Source organism: Xyrauchen texanus, chromosome 47 (assembly GCF_025860055.1).
Source record: "Xyrauchen texanus isolate HMW12.3.18 chromosome 47, RBS_HiC_50CHRs, whole genome shotgun sequence".
NCBI lineage: Eukaryota > Metazoa > Chordata > Actinopteri > Cypriniformes > Catostomidae > Xyrauchen > Xyrauchen texanus.
The window spans coordinates 19,770,765-19,791,981 of record NC_068322.1 but is presented as its reverse complement, the minus strand read 5'-3'; the positions used below and the strand labels follow the sequence as shown (position 1 = coordinate 19,791,981).

General features: G+C 37.2%; 1 protein-coding gene across 1 annotated transcript in view; it reads left to right on the top strand.

The window, feature by feature from the left end:
* LOC127639169 (thyrotropin-releasing hormone-degrading ectoenzyme-like) overlaps positions 1–21,217 on the top strand; it is a 156,628-nt gene that overhangs the window by 106,698 nt on the left and 28,713 nt on the right. Inside the window, exons 11-14 of the mRNA XM_052121047.1 lie at positions 10,699–10,787; positions 12,952–13,085; positions 13,325–13,380; positions 20,135–20,282. Coding sequence (XP_051977007.1) covers positions 10,699–10,787; positions 12,952–13,085; positions 13,325–13,380; positions 20,135–20,282 — 427 coding nt within the window. The remainder of the gene's footprint in view (positions 1–10,698; positions 10,788–12,951; positions 13,086–13,324; positions 13,381–20,134; positions 20,283–21,217) is intronic.

The following is a 21,217-nucleotide window of genomic DNA, read 5'->3' as shown; positions in this document are numbered from 1 at the left end:
CTCCATGGTACATTCCTGAGGCAGGATCTTCTCACTCAGGTGCAGGGCATGCTCCGGCACCCGCAGCCAGACCTCTGGAATCGCCATGTCTGGCTCCTGGACGGGACGTGGAAAACCTATCGAATCTTCTGCCAGTGGTGGTAAATATGATCACTCAGGCCATGCTTTGAAGTGGTGTCTCTTCGTGAACTGGTGTTCTTCCCATGAGGAAGACCCACAGAGGTGCACGTTCTGGTCTGTGTTGCCTTTCCTACAGGAAGGGCTGGAGAGACCGCTGTCTACCCTGAAGGTGTACGTGACTGCTTTAGCAGCGTGTCACGATACACTGGATGGTAGACCCTCACGGCAGCACAATCTTATCACCAGGTTCCTCAAGGGCTGAAGAGGTTGAATCCTCCTAGACTGCACCTGATTCTCTCTTGGAAACTCTCTGTGGTCCTACCTGCCCTACAGAGACCCCCCCTTTGAGCCCCTTGAGCAGGCCAAGCTCAGCACTTTGTCACTGAAGATGGCCCTTCTGGTGGAGCTCACTTCTATCAAGAGGGTGGGGGACCTACAGGAGCTTTCTGTCACCAGTGAATGCCTGGAGTTCGGGCCGGCACATTCTCAAGTGATCTTTAGACCCCAGCGTGCCCAAAGTTCTCACCACTCCCTTCCGGGATCAGATGGTGAACCTGCAGGCTCTCCCTTCAGAGGAGGAAGACCCAGCCTTGTCATTGCTATGTCCGGTTCATGTCCTGCTCACCGATCTGGACCACACGCAGAGCTTCAGATGCTCGAAGCAGCTCTTTGTCTGCTTTGGAGAGCAGCAGAGGGGGAAATGCCACCAGGCCCAGTACTTGTGGTATGCCCCTTTTTAGGCGAGCGCTCCATTTGTGGTTATTCCCCTCTGGGTAATCCTGTGTGATGCATTTCCACTGTTCAGGTTACCCCTCTAGTGAACCCTGTGTTTCCCCTCATCAGAGCCTCCCCCTGCTTCCAGCACTGTTGTGGTGTACTCTCTCCGTAGATATGGAATAATACCACAGGGAGGACCCTATGTGAACTTCCCTGTTGGTAAGTCCATGTGAGGTATTCTCCACATGTAAACCTCCCTACGGTTGTTTGTGGTCTCCATAGTGCCCTCCCTCCTGGAGAGGGCAGAGAACTTCCCAGCATTGTTCTAGAGTGTTCTCCTCAGGAAATTGTTTAAAAGCAAATATGAGGAAAGGCCACCGCTGTAGCCTCCTTGGGTTAGTGCCCCCCCCCTTAACAGAACTAGGGAGACGGCTTACCTAAACTCGCTGGAAGGTCACAACGTGGTCAACAGCAACTTGCCCATGTCCACTCTTCCATACCTCGTGACACAGTTCAACACCTGCTGCATTTCCAATAGGAACCCCTAGTGTCACTACATTGACATAACGTCAAGTAAGTGACCGACAGGGAATGTCTGGCTTACTGGTGTAACCCCTGTTCCCTGATGGAGGGAACGCAAAGTTGCGTTCCTTCTGCCGCGGTGCTGAACCGGCCACTGACGGGACTCTCTATCGGCTCCTCAGCATAAATCTGAATGAGTGATGCATGCCATCTCCTTTTATAGATGTATGTCCGGGGTGGAGAGTGGCATGCAAATTCCACTCGCCAATTCTCATTTGGTTTTTCTATTTTAAGCAAAGGTGATTGGGGCTCCCTTAGTGTCACTACATTGACACAGCATCTTGAACAGGGGTTACGCCAGTAACCCAGACATTTCCTTTATCTGAGCAGTACAAGACTTGCCATTTTCCATCTTAACATAAAAAAGAAAAGAAAATTGGAGTAAAACAAAGTTACACCTTTGGTATCCGTGGTCAACATTGACTGATCATAGAAAATTAATGGGAAAGACCAAAAAACTGAGCTTTTTTTTTTTTATCTGTCATGGAGTGAGACTCTATAATATCCTCAGTGCAAAACACACCCACGCCCATTCACACACACACACAAAACCAGTCATCAATGGCTCTACAGCCATCCTTTGGTCATTGTTGGCATAAAAAGTCATCTGTTTTTTTTAGCTGATGACAGCAATCTGACAAACACACTGAGGTTTGTTTCAGTATATTAGTGAGGACATCTCATACACCTCCACTGATTTCATAGCAGGCTAAATATACACTGTATTCCCTAAACCTAACCCTTGCAGAAACCTGTACATATATGCAGATTTAAAGGTAAACATGATTTGGCTGATTTATGAGCCTTTTTCACTAGTGAGGACCACGTAAAATGTCCTCACTAGTGGATTTTCTTCCAGTTTTACTATGTTAGTGCGAACATCTAAAAAATTTAGCACTCAAGTATAGCCAAACCTGTACACACGCTTGCGCGCTCTCTCTCTCTCTCTCTCACACACACATACACACACATGTGCGTGCAAGTTTGCAAAATACATTATTACTACAGAAAGTTTGAAATTGCAAAATGTTTAGTTCTTAAATGTTTATGTTTGAAATTATTGGTAGAAAAATGCTTATTCTGTGTCTCCTCTTTGTAACACCATAGTCTGGTTTGATTGCAAGCATAATGAAATTAACTGCAAATACTAACACTTCAAATACATGTTAAAATGCTAAACTTTGAAAAATAAATATTTATCTTAATGCATATCTTGTGATAAAATATTAAACTTAAGTTACAACAAACCATCAGACTACACAGTAGGTGGCTGCAGCCATCTACTGGCTTTTACTGGCATGACACAGGTTTCAAGTTATGTTATTTATAGGTCGTTCACTAGATGGGAGCAATCTGCATCCAATTTTTGTCACATTATCATGTTGTCTTCATGTTTCAACTTATGGAAGTGTAGGTTATGATTATTTTTTTTTTTTTAATGATTATTTGTATATGCACATTTTTTAGAAATTGTGATTTAAATAAAATAGCATAAAATCCCTAACGCAATGCATAATTGTATTGTTCTTACTTTAGGGAAGAAGAAATTATATTATTATTATCATCATCAACAAATACCAAATGGAGGTGCCATTTTTCAATACCATAGGAGCTGCAGGTTGCTCTCAGCAGGAGACCACAAGGACTTAATATGCACACTGGGAATTGAGCATGCCAAATTTGGAGAAAAAGAGGGAAAAAAAATATCCACAATATCCTGCAGAACATCCTCATTCTTCTGTACAGTTTATCATGGTCGCTGGATGATCAACTTAAATTCTAATGCAATTCTAGAGAGCACTAATGAACTCAACTAAAGCTCTACACAAACTCAGTCCTGTGTAGGATTTCACAGACAGTTTCAAAATAAAAAGACACTTATGTTCTTTTCTTATCTGTGCTGCTGATGGTAAAAGTGTTTTGACAATCTTCATACGCATCTCATGTTGAGCAGAATGGCCCCTAGTGGCTCATTATAGGCTACTAAAGCCAACAGTCCCTGAAGAGAGCTGGAGATATTATCACACAGACACACTGAGAGACCACAGAGAGAGAGAGAGAGAGAGAGAGAGAGAGAGAAAGTAGGTTAAAGGGAGAGATATAAAGAGAGGGGTAAATGAGGGTTGGGGGGGGGGCTAATCACAGTGAATTTGAAATGTATACACATTTCTGAGACAACAGCTGGATTTTTTTCAGCACTGAAATAGTGTTAATAGCTCAGGCATTTCACAATGATTCATTGTGCAATTTAGAAATGACCTGAACTTGTAATCTTTTAAAGTATTTTATTTTTAACAAATGGTTGGTTCCTTCAGCTTTAGAGTCACATTCAAAGCTGTTCTAAAATAATCAATACACATATCTGCAACTTCAGGTCAGTTTTCCTGTCTATAAGCTTTGCGTTTTTTACAATATGTACAAAGCATTATATTTTCATCCCCGGGGCTGTGAAGGACACCAACATTCACAGCCGGAATAAGGCCCTATTTGCACCTGGCATTAAGATGCATTTCGGGTGTTTTGATCACAAGTGGACAGACAAAACCCATCACCATTTACATCTGGTTGTATCATGAGTCTCAACTCGAGTCTCGAGCAAACAAAATTGGTGTATTGTCTCTCCCAATGATACTGATTTTAATCTAATTGCAAACATGTTGTTTGGAGCAGAATTCTCAGTTATTTAAGTGAAGTACATTTATTAACTGAACTTCATATGTCTGTGACTCTCATCTGTATGTTAATGTCAGACACACTGAAGAAGTTTTGTGCATGTACAGTATTTGTATGTACTCTTTCAATGATTCTGACTGGATGCTTATTTCCAAAGTTTTAAAATCTTGTTTTAGTGCAGCACTTGATTTACAGGTGAGTAAGTGGTGCTTTGCTGCTGTTCAAACACATTTGAATAGATGAGTGTTACACTAAAAGCCCATTGTGGTCACTTGTGTTTTCAACCACCTCCAAATGTGGTTAAAGGGCCTTGTTTACACCTGTCTTTAGTGTTGTCCTGTTTCAAATGGATTGGCTCAAGAGTAAACTGGGCCTAAGATGAAGAACAATGCAGAGTTACATCAGGAGTAGAGATGCATGGATTTCAAACAGCGAAATTGACTTTATATGAGGTCACGCTCGATGGCCTTTGGTTTTAATGAACGGTAATTCATACAGTATATTTATAAACAGTGCATTCATAAAGGATTCAGACCCCTTTTTTCACATTTTGTTATGTTGCAACCTTATGCTCTGGAAATTGTTTAAAAGCAAATATGAGGATTTGCTGTATAGCCTCCTTGGGTTAGTGCCTCCCCCCTTAACAGAACTAGGGAGACGGCTTACCTAAACTCGCTGGAAGGTCATGACGTGGTCAACAGCAGCTTGCCGGTGTCCACTCTTCCATACCTCGTGACACAGTGCAACCTTATGCTGAAATGCTTTAAATTATAATTTTTTTTTCACATCAATCTATACTCCATACATCATAATGGACCTCAGACTGGGCCTAAAGTTCACCTTCCCACAGGACAATGACCCAAAGCACACTGCGAAGACAACGCAAGAGTGGCTTATAGGGACAGCTCTGTAAAATGTCCTTGAGTGGCCCAGCCAGAGCACGGATTTTGAACCCAATCGAACATCTCTGGAGAGATCTGAAAATGGCAGTCCACTGATGGTCCCCATCCAACCTGACCGGGCTTGAGAGGATCCGCAGAGATGAATGGCATAAAATCCCATAATCCAGGTGTGCAAAGCTTGTCGCATCATACCCAAAAAGACTTGAGGCTGTATACACTGGTAAAGGTGTTTCAACTAAGTTCTGAATTAAGGGTCTGAATACTTATGTCAATGTGATCTTTCAGTTTTTTCTTTGTAAATTTTAATAAAGTTAGCAAAAATCTGGTTTTTGCTTTGTCATTATGGGGAAAGGATTGTAGATTGATGTGAAAAAGATCATGTAAAGCATTTTAGCATACAGCTTCAACATAACAAAATGGATCATTTAGAAATTGTGTGTGTGTGTGTGTGTGTGTGTGTGTGTGTGTGTGTGTGTGTGTATATCTCAAAATGTTAAAGGTAACACAACACATAATACATAAAGTGTTTGTGAAGCATTAGTTTATTGACAATTGTACATTTACAAATTATTGTTCCTACATTATTAATAATAAGCTATGTACAAGTAGTTTGTTATTCGTTTATCGTCACTTTAGCATATGATTTATTATAGTTTATTAAGTTAATTTATCAGCAGATTTTTTTTTTTTTTTTTTTTGTTTTATCTTAGGTTATTCATACCTAACTATTTTAGTTGAGGCAAAGCAGTGGTAAAAAAGTGTTTATGAGGACATGAAAAATGCATGAATTAATAGTTAATAATAACATTTTATATGTAATTGATTGGATATACTTTACATTATATATGCGTAATTAAACATTTATTTGTGATCCATAACGCTGAAAAATTGGCCTCCAATCTCCACAGCATCTCAATCACAAAGACCCAAAAACAGAAATAAACTGCATTATTGAACTTTAGAACATTTTTGATTTTTTTTTTTTTTAAAGTGAATAGAAAACGGTAACATTCTATTTATATGAAGCTTATTATTATGTTAATAATGTAGCAAAATAATTTATAAATGATCAATTATAGATGTAGCTATTATAAAATGTTACCATGTTAAAAAAGACCATCTACTAACTTTCTTGCAACTATAAAAACATAAAGCTTTGAAATATGTATTCTTTGTATTGAGTCAAGAGGTCAGGGTGTGATGTTTTGATACTTCTTTGGTCACTTGTCATCTGAATTTACAGGTGAGAGTTCACCAAGTTTGAGTAATTTCTAGTGCCAGAGATATTACAGCATAAGACATTGAATGAAGACAGAAATGGAAGAAATTGTATATGCACAGAAGACATTTTTCTTTTGTTATGGGCTACATGCAGATGAGCCAATCAGAACCTCCAGACGATGTCTCGAGTGGTCTGATATGGGGCATAACGGTTCTTGCAGTGGTGCCTGGCTGCTACTGTGGTTGATGCCTGATGGAAGTTTCTTTCTGGCACAACTGGACTCCAGACCATGGGCTGAGATTCTTCAGCTGGACTCCAGTCCATGGGCACAGACTCGTCTACTGGAGTGGCTCGCATCATCAGCTGTGTGCTGCCCAGCCTGTAGACCTCTGGGTTATCCACGTCCATGGGCACTACCATGTTAAACCCAAGGTTGTGCACAGGACCAGTGAAGGAACCTGCCTTTTTCTTTCTACCCATCTTCACATTAGACTTGTTTGCTTTTGTGCAGTCAGCGCATCATATGATTATCTGTCAATCTGTAGCTCTGACTCTCAGAACACTTTAATTATACAGTAGTGAGAGATTCTAGAATCAAAAATCCATCAGAGGTTCTAAGGTGATGTCATAAAGAACATGTTGTTGAGTTCTGTTGAGTTGTCTTTCCTTTGACTAAGCAAATAATATAAAACATTGTTGAGCTCAACTCAGTTATACTTCATATCTGATATTAAATCAGATAAATTCATAATTTTTTTTTAACATTATGATGATAGGATTGAGTGCATTTCACAAGTGTTAAAAAAAGAGATTTATTTCATTCACAGCCCCTAAAAATAATGGGATTTATAGGCCAGTATTTCACAAGTAAAAGAGGAAAACAGATCAAATTGATTGATCTGAATTTACCAAAAATTACCATCAATTAAGCATCGGGCCACCATATTTCATTATTATACTTTTTATAATTTTTTTTAATTTAAGCACATTGTTCTAACAAAGAAATATTGTCATTGTAGTGAATTTGTACACAGGGGTAAAAAAATCAAATTTTGTTGGTTATATAATGTATCTGTGTAATAGCACCTGTGACATTCTGACACTACCTGTATTTTTTATTTTTATTTTGCTTGTAATTTGTTTTATCTATCTATATATATAATGTATATATATATATATATATATATATATATAATGTATATATATATATATATATATATATATATATATATATATATATATATATTAGGGTGTAACAGTTCACATTTCTCACGGTTTGGTTTGTATCACGGTTTTGGTATGGTTTGGTATTTGCTATATTCCGAATTTAATGTTTTTTACCGCCAAATCTAAAGTAAGAATACTCTATTTGATAACAAACACTTCAACAGGTTTAACCTTACTAAAAATCACCATGGATTTACTACAGTAACCATAGTTTAACTGTGGCATTTGTAGTAAAATCACATTAACCACGAAAACCATGATGGCAGCTATAAGTATGACTGCATAAAACCATGGTTAATTGTATCAAAACCATGGTTTCTGCTACGAAATTGGTGACAGAAGCCATTGTTACAGTCAAGGTTACTACAGTATTACTATAGTAAAATCATGGTTAATTTTTGTTACTGTCCTTCACTAAATAAATTAATAAAAATCTCAATTTTTACTTGATATGCTACATGTATCAACATGAAGTGCATTTCAAACACAACACATACAGTATTTAATATTCAGAAGCAGAAAATGGAAACGAGAACGGATGTCGTAACACTACTCGAGTGTTTTAATTATATGCAGAAATCCCACATCTTCATCAACGGAGCAGGGCAACAACATTTTTGCAATGAACACCACCAAGTGCTTTAGCTATTGTTTGATGTCTGTCCGAACTTGCACTGAGTGCTTCTTAAAAACGGAAGGGAGTGTGTGCAGTTCTGGACTCATCTGCGTCCATGGTTTGGAGGGTTACTTTTGAAATGTATTCCATGACAGATTACAGAATACATGCTGTAAAATATTATTTGTAACGTATTCTAAATACTAAAACAAGATAAAACTAATGTATCTTGTTTTAAGGATTTTTAGATATTTTTTACAGGAAAACAATACAAAAATTATCATCAAGAATATGATTTTTGCCCTAATATCGAAGTTCTTACTAGAAAAAAAATGATTATCCAACGTGAATTTTCTAGATAAAACATATGAACGTGTCTGGTAACATGTGCATGTAAAATGGCTAGAAATAGCATTTTAGCTTAGCGTAAAGCTGACAATTTACACAAGGTTTATTTCTATTTCTTCTGCTCCAAACTTCAAACTTATTCTCTGTCTGCTCGTATGAATGTAACACATTATAAGAAAGTGTTTCACCGCTGTTCAAATGCACTTTGGATCACATCATTTATATGTAGAAATGTTTTACATCTGAAAGGACTAAATATTAAATGAAACAAATGACAATAAAATGCAAAGTAATCTCATCAGTAATCAAAATACTTTTTGAATGTAACTGTATTCTAATTACCCATTATATAAATTGAATCTGTAATGGAATACAGTTCCACTTATATTTTGTATTTTAAATACTTAATCCTGTTACTCTCCAACCCTGTCTGTGGTTCTGTGTGCACATTATCTATTCTTGGGTGATGTCGGTATAAACTGCTCATAATATATAGATGATTTACCATCAGAATACAGCACTCACGTGGAGCAATGACTGCAAAACTTGTTTGTTTTAAAAAAAAATTTGACCATCACTTTTGTAATTGACTGCAAAACGAAAATGTTCCCAGACAGGAGATTTGAATGACTCAAGCTCTGTCTACAGCTTGTTTTCTATGCTTGCCATTTTAAACTACACCAACATGTGCAGAACTGTGATGCCATCAACTAATTTATAATCCCAACAGTTAATAGGACAGCTTCTCTCTGTAGAAAGTTGACCCAAATGAAACAGGCAAAGTGTATATTCATGTACAGAGCGATTCATGTGCATTTGTGGAGGTTGTGACTGTGCCTGTTTATTTTCGATGCCTTTCTTCATTAAACTTGAGATGAACCGCAGTACAAACACTTACTTAACTGTGGGTGGCAAACCGTACAGTTAGGTTTTTTCCGAGAACCGTTTCACCCCAAGTACATATTGTAATTATCACAAATTTAGTGAAAGGTTTAGATGATTTTTGGCTCTTACAGCAGCTTATGCGCTTCACGTCTCTCCAAATGTTCACATGAAACTTATGTCATTGGTCAAAGGTCTCATCTTAGCCATATTGAAATGTTCCTGAGGGATGTCAATAATGCTTATGATAACAGACAGATGGTGCAATAAATGAACATAAACACGAGCCACCAAATTACCAACAGACTGTGGAGAACTTTCATTTGCTTTTGTTTTATTCTTTTGTCCATTCTCCCTTATGAATGTAGATTTGTGTAAATGCATCAGTGTGTGATTCAGTCTGAACACACACAGATGCTTCTTTTATCTATGATCTCCTATTATCATTGCAATTCATACTACTATCAATGCTCATCTTGCACACTATCTCACCATAAAGTCCCCTTATGAACACATGTGCTTTAAATATAGTTTTTAAGCAGGCTTTAGGTGGAGGGCGGGGCGGGGCCATGATTTTCCACACCCGGCCCCTTATCAGGCTACTCAAGCCTCCAAAAGGGATAAAGGTCGACTGCGGATGGTGGTGCGACAGAGAGAGAGAGCGTTTACGGGCAGCTGTCCGTCCTATGTGTGTGTTTGTGTCTTTTGGTTTTAGTTATTTTATTAAAAATATTATTTATATTGTCAAGCCAATTCTCGCCCCCTCCTTTCCATTAATCGCTTTACAATAATGCTTTATCTTATCATAATGTGTATCCAGCTGTGCTGTAGTTTCTCTGTGACCTATTTTAAACTTGCTTTTTTGATCATTCCAGTGTTCTGCTCTGACTGCTGATTATTGCTGATGATACTGCTGAAATAAAAATATTAACAAAACCAAAAATGGCAGATCTATTTTTGGATTATAATAATATTTAGTACTGTTGGTGCACTCTGGTTCACTCTGAGATTTTAAGGGTCAATTGAGCTGCCAGTACCAGATCACATCCAGCTGTGTCATTTACCTTTTAACAGATGTTTCACTAGATGTGTACTCTACTGTACTCCTACAGTACAAACAGATGATCACACACAGATGTGAGAAAAACACACTCATGGATGAAACAACATAGAGAGCGATGATTTGTGATATTTGTGATGCCTCTTTGTCTGCTGCTGTAGAGACAGAGAAGATACTGTTTGAAGAAATACCACAATCTCATTACAATGTGGGAGTTCTATATGTCAGAGTATGTATGTACTGTCATATAGTATATGTGACACATACTGTACAGCTGTGAATGTGTATATGTACAGTGAGATCAGAGAGAGGCATTTCATCTGTTATTTCTGCCTTTGTCTTGTTTCAGCTTCCAATGGCAAATTCCCCTGACACTCACAGTGGGGAACTCCAGTCACATATCAACAGAGACAGTCATCTGGCTGTCCAATAAAACAGGTGAGTATTATGCAGAATGTATTCATTAGCAGATGGACAGAGAGATTGTTCATTCGAGTTTTTCTCATCAGATTCATTTAAAGGTGCACTAAGTTAGATCAAAAGTTAGACATGTTTTTGTCAGATAAAATAATGTCCATTTACAAGAGATGAAGACTCCAGTCATGCCATATATATATATATATATATATATATATATATATATATATATATATATATATATATATATATATATATATATATACACAGTAAATGCTTAATTTTCCAAAACATTTTAACAATTGTCTGCTGTTCTCTTCTCTGAATGAACTGTAGTGAGTCACATTCAAGAGCTGGAATTCAATTTGGTTTGTTTGCGATCTGTGAGGCTTAGAGATTTAGAGTTAAAATTTAAAGGTCTCTATTTTCTGCTAACCTTCCCTGAAAAACACATTTGTTATGCATGAAAAACCACAAGATCTGCCTCTAACATTACAGCATATGAATGTAGAAATCCCATTTCAAGATGTCATACATTACTAAATGTCAAGCGTTTTGTTAGAAAGAATGAAAATGAAAAAAAAAAAAATAAAATGAACAAAATTTTGTGCAGAATGTAACCGAAAATGGGAACAAAGTCCAATTCAATTGTTCCGGATTGAAAACAGTATTTTTAGTATTATTTAAACTGGTTAATAACCAGGTAATTTCATTCAGAAGTCTAAATGTCCTGCCCAAAAAATTAGGCTTCTCTCTTTTTACTCAATCATAATAAGCACGCATTTTGATTCTGAAGAAAACTGCTGCATCACACATTTCTTTGCATTAATGCATGTTGTGAATATAGCCTTCTGTGACATACTGAAGACCTTTTAGATGACTATATATAATTACTACGTAAAAAAGGACAGTTCATTGTGATACAAGGAAAAATATCGAGGTAGACATTACATTTCTCAGTTGTTTCCAAGTCTTTACTGAATTATTGTTAGATATGATGCATTCATACAGATTTGATGCTGCTGCATTCTGACCGAGAAGCAGATCTGTAATTGGAAGATATTGTTAAAATAAAATATTTCGGCTCACATAAGATGACGTTTAGTCCAAATATGCCCAAGTAGTCTGTGCATGCATGCAGGAGAGAGAGATTTAGGCTATTAATTGATTTTAGATGGCCAGATGTATTTTATAAATATATTTCTTTATATTGTTTGTGTATATTTAATATTAAGAATTAATTTATTGAAAATTCATAATTTTATATAGACTACTGTATACTTTGCTTTTATTTGTATGCTGATCACCCACCCTTAGCACAAAAAATTGTCAGTGACAAGTCAGTTTAATTTCCTTAAAGTAGTTCAGTGTTCATTGATATTCAATTACAAGAGAAGCATTTCATCATTCTGTAATATAACATATTTAGAGCAGCTTCATAAGACATTGTGACAGGGTGGAGGGCGGGGCCGGGTCGTGATTCTACCTTATTAGTTTATCAGGCTAATCAAGCCTCCGAGAGGGAATAAAGGCCGACCGGTCGGGTGGTGCGACAGAGAGAGAACGTTTATCGGCAGCTGCCCGTCCTATATGTGTGTTTGTGTATTGTGGATTTAGTTCTTTATTAAAAATATTATTTATATTTTCAAGCCGGTTCTCGCCGCCTCCTTTCCATTGAACTGCTTTACAGATGTGCAATCAGGAAAAACGTCCTGTTATCTAAAAATATTCACATCTGTCTGTCAATGTCCAGACTGTCTTTATATCTCCTGTATGCTCTTATGTATTTGTGTGCTGTTCATGCATAACATTCCCATTATTATTATTATTATTTTCTTTTACATCATTTACATTTGAGGTAAAAATTAATATAAATGTAGGTATATGACAGGGCAATGTAGTTCCTGTTACTCAACTTGAATGTTGCAAGGAATGTCAATGTCTGTGGTTTGATGCCCAAAGGACACACAAACTGATAAATATATACCTTGAATGTACTTGAATGCAAGTTACTTTTGATAAAGATTCTTCCAAATGTAAATAGACTGACATACATTATACATTACAACATTCCATGCATTCTCGCAATACTTATGGTCATTAAAACTGCACTGTTGAGCTAAAAATACAAAAAGTATCAGAAGTGTCATTAAACGTTTATGTTCTTTTACTTGTTTAATTATAGAGATGCACAGAGTAAGTCACGTGGACGGGGAGACATGGTTGCTGGGCAACATCAATCAAACAGGCTACTTCAGAGTGAACTACGACCTCAACAACTGGAGACTTCTCATTCAACAGCTGATGACTAACCCAACGGTACACCAGCCAAAATTCCCTGAGCAAGAGATTCCTTGATTTCACCTGTGTCACTCCATATTCCTCCATTCACTTCCTGTCTCGGCATTTTGTCTTCTGAATCTCCAGTCTTCAGGCTGCCATTTATTTTCTGCATCTTTTTGCTTGTGTTTTGATTCCCCCTTTTACTCATTCTCCTCATATATTCTTCCCACCTTTATCATGTTTCATAAATGTCTTCTCTGCTGCTCTCTTTGCAGATAATCTCTGTGGGTAACAGGGCCGGTCTGATCGATGATGTCTTCAATCTGGCGAGGTGAGTTCGCTTTGTTACAGGCTCCTCTGGAATCATGTAGAGAGAGCCTGAAACTATCAACAGTCTTATCAGAGATATATTTCACTCCCTTCAGACTCATTATGCTGAGGAAAATCCCCTTGATTGTGATAGAGAGAGAAAGAGGAGGACAGGAATCATATTGGATAGAGAGAACAGAGACATTCCTGTAGCAATCCTCTCTGACAGTGTCCTCTGAGGGGTTTTAATGCCACCGGCTGCCAATCTGCCATTAGTCCCAACAGGAAAATCTGCTCTCCCTGTGGTCCTCTCTGTGTAATACTCAAACTCTCACTAATTCTGCTAAATTAAGCCAAGCCTGTGTAAATATTCAATAACTCAAAGCTAGATACAAAAATTTGAATTCATTAATTTATTAGGTCCAAAGTAGTGTTTCAATTGAGCAATATCACACAAGCAGTAGTGCTGTTGCACTAAATAATATCATGGCTGTAATTCAGCCACAGGAAATGGGAGAGCTCTTCTTGACTGGAGGCCAATGACACTCCTTTGTGCAGATTGTAAAATGCTTTAACAATGTTTTTTTCCGCTCCTTGCAAACTAAGTGAGGAAGCTGCCAGAAGCTGTTTATGGTTTTACTCTACTAGCTTTAGCAGTACTGTTCATAAGAATGAAATGGCTCATCTGCCAGTGTGGTGTGCCTTGTGTTGAGCTTTAACAGTCACGTAGAGAATTGTGTTTTTATGGATAAGGGTGCCACACGGCCAGCTATTTTCTGAGCATGATGATTCAGTCAACTGATGACACATCCACAGGGTATGTTAAGCTTAATGCTGTCACTCTGGACTGAGAATGGAAACCTGTTCCCTCTATGTTGTAGTGCGTCATTCATTTAGACTCTTTATTCAGCTGGCCCTTTTTTACTTAAGTGAGCTGAATAATTGAAACTTAACAGCACTGAAGGCAATCCTTTTATTTTAAAGTCATATTTTACACATTTTAATGCAACAGATTATAGTGTTGAAATAATTATCTAAATTATTGCAGATATTTGCTATTGTTCTACCAAACTAGAATGTTATATTAAATCGAAAATTAGGCAATTAAAAGTTGCTGTTAACAGTTCATCACAGTTATTACTGTAATGACTAGCAGCTTGTATTTAAACTTTCATAGAAATGTTGATCTGTTTCTGAATATCAGCATCACCACAGTGAAGCAGGTTGTTGCCACAGTTTTGTTTGTGGAAGATCACAAGACCTGCCAACAAATCTGTCAGATGATACAACAGAGAGAATTAACGAAAGGTGCCAAGATAATATTTTGTTTATTATTGTTTTCTTCTAATACAAAACATTTGAAAAGAGCGAGCTCTCTTTTGAGTCTAAGTGATGGAGTTAATTAATAGGTCTATTTGAAATGTTCTGCTGAAGCTCTGTGTAAATGAGCAACACTTACAGGCCAATTTAGAAATCAATGATATATTCAGGAGGATGTATAAAGTAGGTCTTTATATAATCATGTATTCAAAATGTATTTACAAAATGTATTTTTCCCCCATTTCTATGACTCTTGGATTTTAATTAAATATTAAACATATATCTGTTCATCATGATCTAAAAATAAAATGTGCTGAATTATGCTTAATCATGTCACTCAATGTTACGGAGTCACTCACTCTTATCTTTCCCCTCACTTCCCCTCTGGAGTGATTGTGTGAATGATAAATGATCTTTATGTCTTGTAAACATGTTTCTCTCAGGTTGTGTAGGCATGTATCACCACATTGCTAAATTGTGAACAACAAGAATGGCAAAAAAGTAAAAATATATAAAATATTTAAATAGAATTTTTTTTAAATAGTATTCTTTGAAAATTATAACGATTCAATATAAATGAATACGTTTTTCAACATTGTTTTATTTTAAGTAGCATATTTACTCTAATGATTGCAACATTTCGTCAAGATAAATATTCATTAAAACTAAATATAACTAGACATTCAGTGTATAAAGTAATGATGTACATCTTTTTTAAGCAATAGTTCAAGGGCTGTGTTTCCAAAATGCACAAAGCACAGTACTAGTGCAACAGAAGTGCACTATGTCTTATCACATTTTCATGAGAGCACTAACTCTAAGCGCAATTTCAGTGCCAGTGCAAATGGGAGTTGGTGGAAGTGTTTGCGCTATCTGTGGGTGTATGCATACAAACTGTGGGTGTATTGTAAGTTAATGAAGTAGTGCAAAGCACAATTTGCTATTTTCCTGATAATTAGGTTATTCTGCTAAGACGTTTCAGCACCACGTTTGTTTTCAGCACAAAGTCTAAATTAATTCCTGCATTTGCAGTTTAGAGATTCCACCATCAGGTGGTAATAAAGTCCATGTACAAACTCTGAAAAAATATAGTGGAACATCAAATAATGTCTCTGAAAATCACAGTTGTTTCATTTTATGAAACAACATTTTAAGTGATTTGTATTAAACTGTCCATAGGTGCTGGTTTATTTTTCAATTATTATAATTATGTTTATATTTACAATTGTATTTATGTTCTAATTGGTGTTTTTCCATCTGTTGTTGTAGAATAATGTTTAAGTCACTGCAAAGGGGGTCAGTGGGAATAACTAGCGTAAAATGTTTTGATTTGGTGTGATTGTTTTTGACCACTTTGTAAATTTGATTATATGTTTTATTAAATTTATGTAATAAATAAAATTTTCAAAATCGGCCAGTAGACGTTAAGTGCATGGCAATACAATCACTGTTAATACTAGCCATGATTTGTGTGTGAATAGATGAAAATTATTAATAATAATTTTTCGGTGAGTACATCCAAATCCTGATGAGAATCAGATTTGCTATTCATATATAAGGAGTGTGTCACTGTCATAGAAATATGCCTGAAATTCAACAAGGACGCAGTTAATGCACAAAAGAACATAAGTCCACATTTCTTCAAGTACAGTACAGTCCATTTAAACTACCAACTTCTAATGAGTGTGCAGTCTTTGTTAATATTGTTGGTGCTTGAGGGAATATACTAATAGGACACAGACGGTGCAATAACCGGAGAAGAACCTTTGAATTAAATTGCACTTGACCTGGCCCATTAGCGCTTTGTGCACACAATTTCACCAAATCCACTTGTACATAGCGCATGCTTGCACAAAAATACCAAAACTTCATGGCCATGCCTACTGACTTTACACATATGACTTAAAGCATAGTGCTGCACTTAGCGCTGTTAAAATAGTGCATCCAATTTAAATAATGGATAACCATTACATACACATCAATTTTATGATTTAGCTTTTTTCACAATAATAGCTAATTAATTGTTTATTTTATTACAATTATTGCTCATTATACCACATCTTGACCTTGTTTGTTCTTGACGTTAATGGATTGTAAATTCGTTTCTCAGGACATTGCAAATGCGTTTCTCTGTTAAAACCCTTCTTAGGTAACAGTGGGTGTCTGTGAGTAACTGTGATTAATGTCTCAATTAAATGTATGTTTGGTGAACCTGTCATCAGGAATTTAATGAGTCCGTTTCCAAGTCTGATCACTTTTTGTCTGACCTCTAATACTGAGCACTTATGCACCCTGAATGAAATTATGATGAATGAAGATTCATTTCCTGCATTATAAGCCAGAGGTGGGCTGAAAACCTAACCCAGGTGAGGGATGTAACATAATATAAATGCAATATCAACTGTATTTTTACATTTTCTGAAGAATATGTGATCATTGCTTACCTGATACTTCTCACCACCACAATGCTAGGGATGGATGCTAGATGAGCATTAGGGTGTTCTGGGTGGTTGCATACTGCATAAGTAAAAATAGCCAACCTCCGTGTCTCTATGATATTCTGGTCCTTTTACTTTTAGAAAATAAGGTACCGTTTAAGGTAAAAAACCATCACTGGGATGGTACTGTTGTTTTGGTAACCTATCTGGAGACAAAAAGTTATATATATTTTAGTTTTTGTTTCTTTAAAGGTACACAAGTTATTATAGTTCAATTATGTACACAAAACATGTTATAAACTAGTTTAAAAATATATATATAAATAAAATACCCTTTTTTCTGAGAGTGTACATATGGCTCAGGTACCTCATCCAGTATAAGTCTATGGGATTTAGTTGCTCATTTTATTGGGCCCTATTTTAAGAGTGCTAGCATTTAGTGCAGCACTAATGCCATTTGTCATAATTCAGAGGGCGTGGTCATGACATTTTTTGTATTTTCGTACTAGCATGTGCTAAATCAAGGCGCAAGTACTGTATAAATTACGTGCAATTTAATTCTAAGGCTTTCTCCGGTTATTATTCCACTGTCTGCATCCTATTATATAGTCCATTTCCTCGAGCACCAATGACATAAACCAAGGCAGCACATTCATGAGAAATTGGTAGTGTAAATGGACTGTATGCAATGAATTAGAAGAATTGAAAATTATGTTCAATTGTGCAATAACTGTGTCCTTGATGACTGTCAGGGGTGATTCAAGGATTTCAATCTTGGGGGGCTCAGCCCCCAGTGACACTATTAGATGTGCATATTTAATATATTCCACTCTTTAGCATAGATAGTGTTTTGTCTTATTTATTTATTTATTACTGTGTTTACATCATTCAAGATAGCTGGCTAATATTCATTCAGAATATTGCCATTTTCTATAATAAACACTTTTTTTTTTAAAGATTTTTATTTGACATTTATTAACAAATAAAAAAGTGTTTATTATAGAAAATCAATAATATCACAACTACTGTAAATTAAACTTATACCAAACACCACAAAAACTTTTATTGCAATTAATATCACATATAGCTTGGTCGATTTTTGGTGGAGCGAATTAAATTGTGATTCGAGTTTTTGAATTAGTTCAAAAGAGAAAATCAATCTGAAAAGAGATTTTAATTTCAATAGAATAACCCTGGTAAAAACAGGTATTATATAGGCCTACTGTATATTAATGATTCATTCAGATTTGTTCACCTATTCGTTTAGTAACCGTTTTTTGTAAATCACATTTTACACCAGTAGGTGGCAACAAATGAACATCTTTTATGTGTTTTGAGTCATTAAACCATCGATAAAGCACAGAAACTGAAACAAGTCTAATTATACTTTATTCAAATCAGCGTGTCTTAGACTTTATCATTGTTTAAATATCATAAGCGTTTTCCCTGCAAATTACAACAAAGCATATCATTTTGTGAACTGCTGTTGTGCATGACCATCAAGGAATATATAAAAAATACTATAATTACAGGTTTTAATTACATCTTGATGCCATTGTAATGTCATTAGCCACTTTTACTCTTAATTAATTCAGATTACCGAACTAAATGAGCAACATATCTCTCTTTCAGTCGGTCATAATATGTGTGTTCGACTTGAACAGCATCTCTGTTTGCCGATTGGCGAGATTTGCCGGTTGCAGTCAGGGGAGTCATAAACATGATGTACTGTTATAAAAATATGGAGTTGTAAGTTTTCGTGGAACTGGATGTGTTCGAATAAACACATTGGAAATGACATACTACTCTTATTTCTGCCATAGACTGACATAGCAGTAGTAGTAAGAGTAGTATGTAAATTATACAATTGCAAAAGCAGCCCATGAAACACGTGAAACCATTTTCACGTTGTGAGTCTGGCTAATCATGAATGAGCTGTGTCCTCATCAGAGTTTATGAAGCTCCTCTGGAACAGCTGCAGTGACTGTGCCAGCCAGCTGCTTTCAAATTGTTCTCGCTGTACTTTGATGGCATACATAATGGTAACACTGTGGTGGCCCATTAAATAAATGAATGAGTAAATGGGGCGTATTCGTTCAGTGGATCAAACCAATGATATGTTTCTTTACAGCCCACACTCCAATGCTATTGGCTTGCGCTTTAGCCAGTCTATACAGGCAAGAATAGCCATCAATGCACCTTGTGCTTCAAACGAGTGCAGCGTTGTGGCTGCAGCTGTTTAAAACACTTGCTGATTATAAAGTCACAGATTTTTAGGGGAGCTGAAGCCCTCCTAAAAAGGGTCCATTTTGCAGTGCCTTAAAAATCACTCTTCGTTGTTGGTCTTAGGATATAGGCCACCTCTGTCTCTCCTGTCTCATGGGATATTTTAAATATGGCAGAAGGGAAAATTGTAAGCGAGAACGTGGAACAGAAATAAATGGAGGCAATAATGAGAAGCTGTGTTTGAAAACTGGAATTAATTGTGTTCTAGAAACATAGTGTCATTCCTGCTGAAATACTTGACAGTGGTTGGGGTTTGATCTGTGCTGTTAGTGCTCCTGATCTGATGTTTCATGAATTTATGAAAAGTGATGACTGCAGCTGTACAGAAGAAAGTTGTTGTGTAGTTTGTGTGTGTGTGTGTGTGTGTGTGTGTGTGTGTGTGTGTGTGTGTGTGTGTGTGTGTGTGTGTGTGTGTGTGTATGTCTGTGCCTTTTAGCTCATGATGACTCGCCACACAAAGCAAAATGCCTGTTGTTATTTTATTCAAATAATGATGAAAAATGTTCAAAATTGATTGAATTGAAATGTTAATGACCTTTCTACCAGGTTAAATATACATAAATATGCATGCAAACATAACATATACATATTACATTTGAAGCTCTGAATCCATTATGTTTTACCATGTCTATGTACAGATGTCATCACAATTCATTGCTGGCATCTGATTTCAGTGTGAGCTTTAATATACAGTCACTTTCTTGAACCCCCTCCTTCTTTTTGTTACTCTAGAGCGGGGTATCTGCCTCAAAATATCCCCATGCAGATTATCTCATACTTGTCTCAGGAGGGTGAGTTTCTGCCATGGCATGCTGCTAGTCGAGCTCTTTACCAGTTGGATAAACTCCTGGAACGGACAGAAGACCACAGTCTGTTTAGTGTGAGTGTGATCTCACATCAGTTACATTTTACTTTTAAAAACGTTGGTAATTGTTGTAACCTCCATTCCCCGATGGAGTTGTGTTGATGTAGTGACTCTAGGGGTCACTCTTGGGAGCCCCAAACACCTCCAATCTTTGAGAATAGGCCAATGAGAAATGGTGAGTGGAATTTTCATGCCACTCCCCCAGACATAAGGGTATAAAAGGAGTTGGAATGCTGCCACTCATTCAGATTTTTTGCTGAGGAGCCGAGACAATGTCCCGGCCATTTCAGCGGATAGTACAGCGTTGTGGCAAGAGGGACACAACATCTCGTTCCCTCCAACAGTAACCGAGATGTTCCCCTTCTGTCACTCACTTGACGTTGTGTCGATGAAGTGATACTAGGGGTCCCTATAGAAAAATGTCACAACAGCTGAACCGTGTTACGTGAACTGCCTATGCAGATGCAAGTAAGCTTCTGCGTGCGTAATAGCATGTGCATCAGTCTGCACGTAACCTCCCCCAATGCCCCATAAGGCAACATGTAGTTCCCCACACCCCTGAGGGGGGGAAGCAACGTAACTAGCATGGGAGCAGGCCATGCCAGTCACAGCCTTTTCTCTCTATGTTTTCTCTCCACAGAGTATTAGATTTGTCTAGGGCCATCTAATGCTATTATATGCATTGGGGATGGTGATCTTTTCCTTTCCTATTCTTTCAGGGGAAAAAGACCCCACAGAGACCACATCCTGCCCGAAGGGGAGGTAACGTGGCAATATGACACTTTCCGCCGCACATGGAAAAGGTATGGTGGTGGGTCCTGCCTCAAAGGGGCGGAGTGGAGCTCTACAAATACAGTGACCGGGGCAGAGAAAGCTCTGCCCAAGGGAGACACGGGTAAAATACATCACAGGGGGTTACCGGAGTAGTCGGCACCTGTGGAGCACCTATC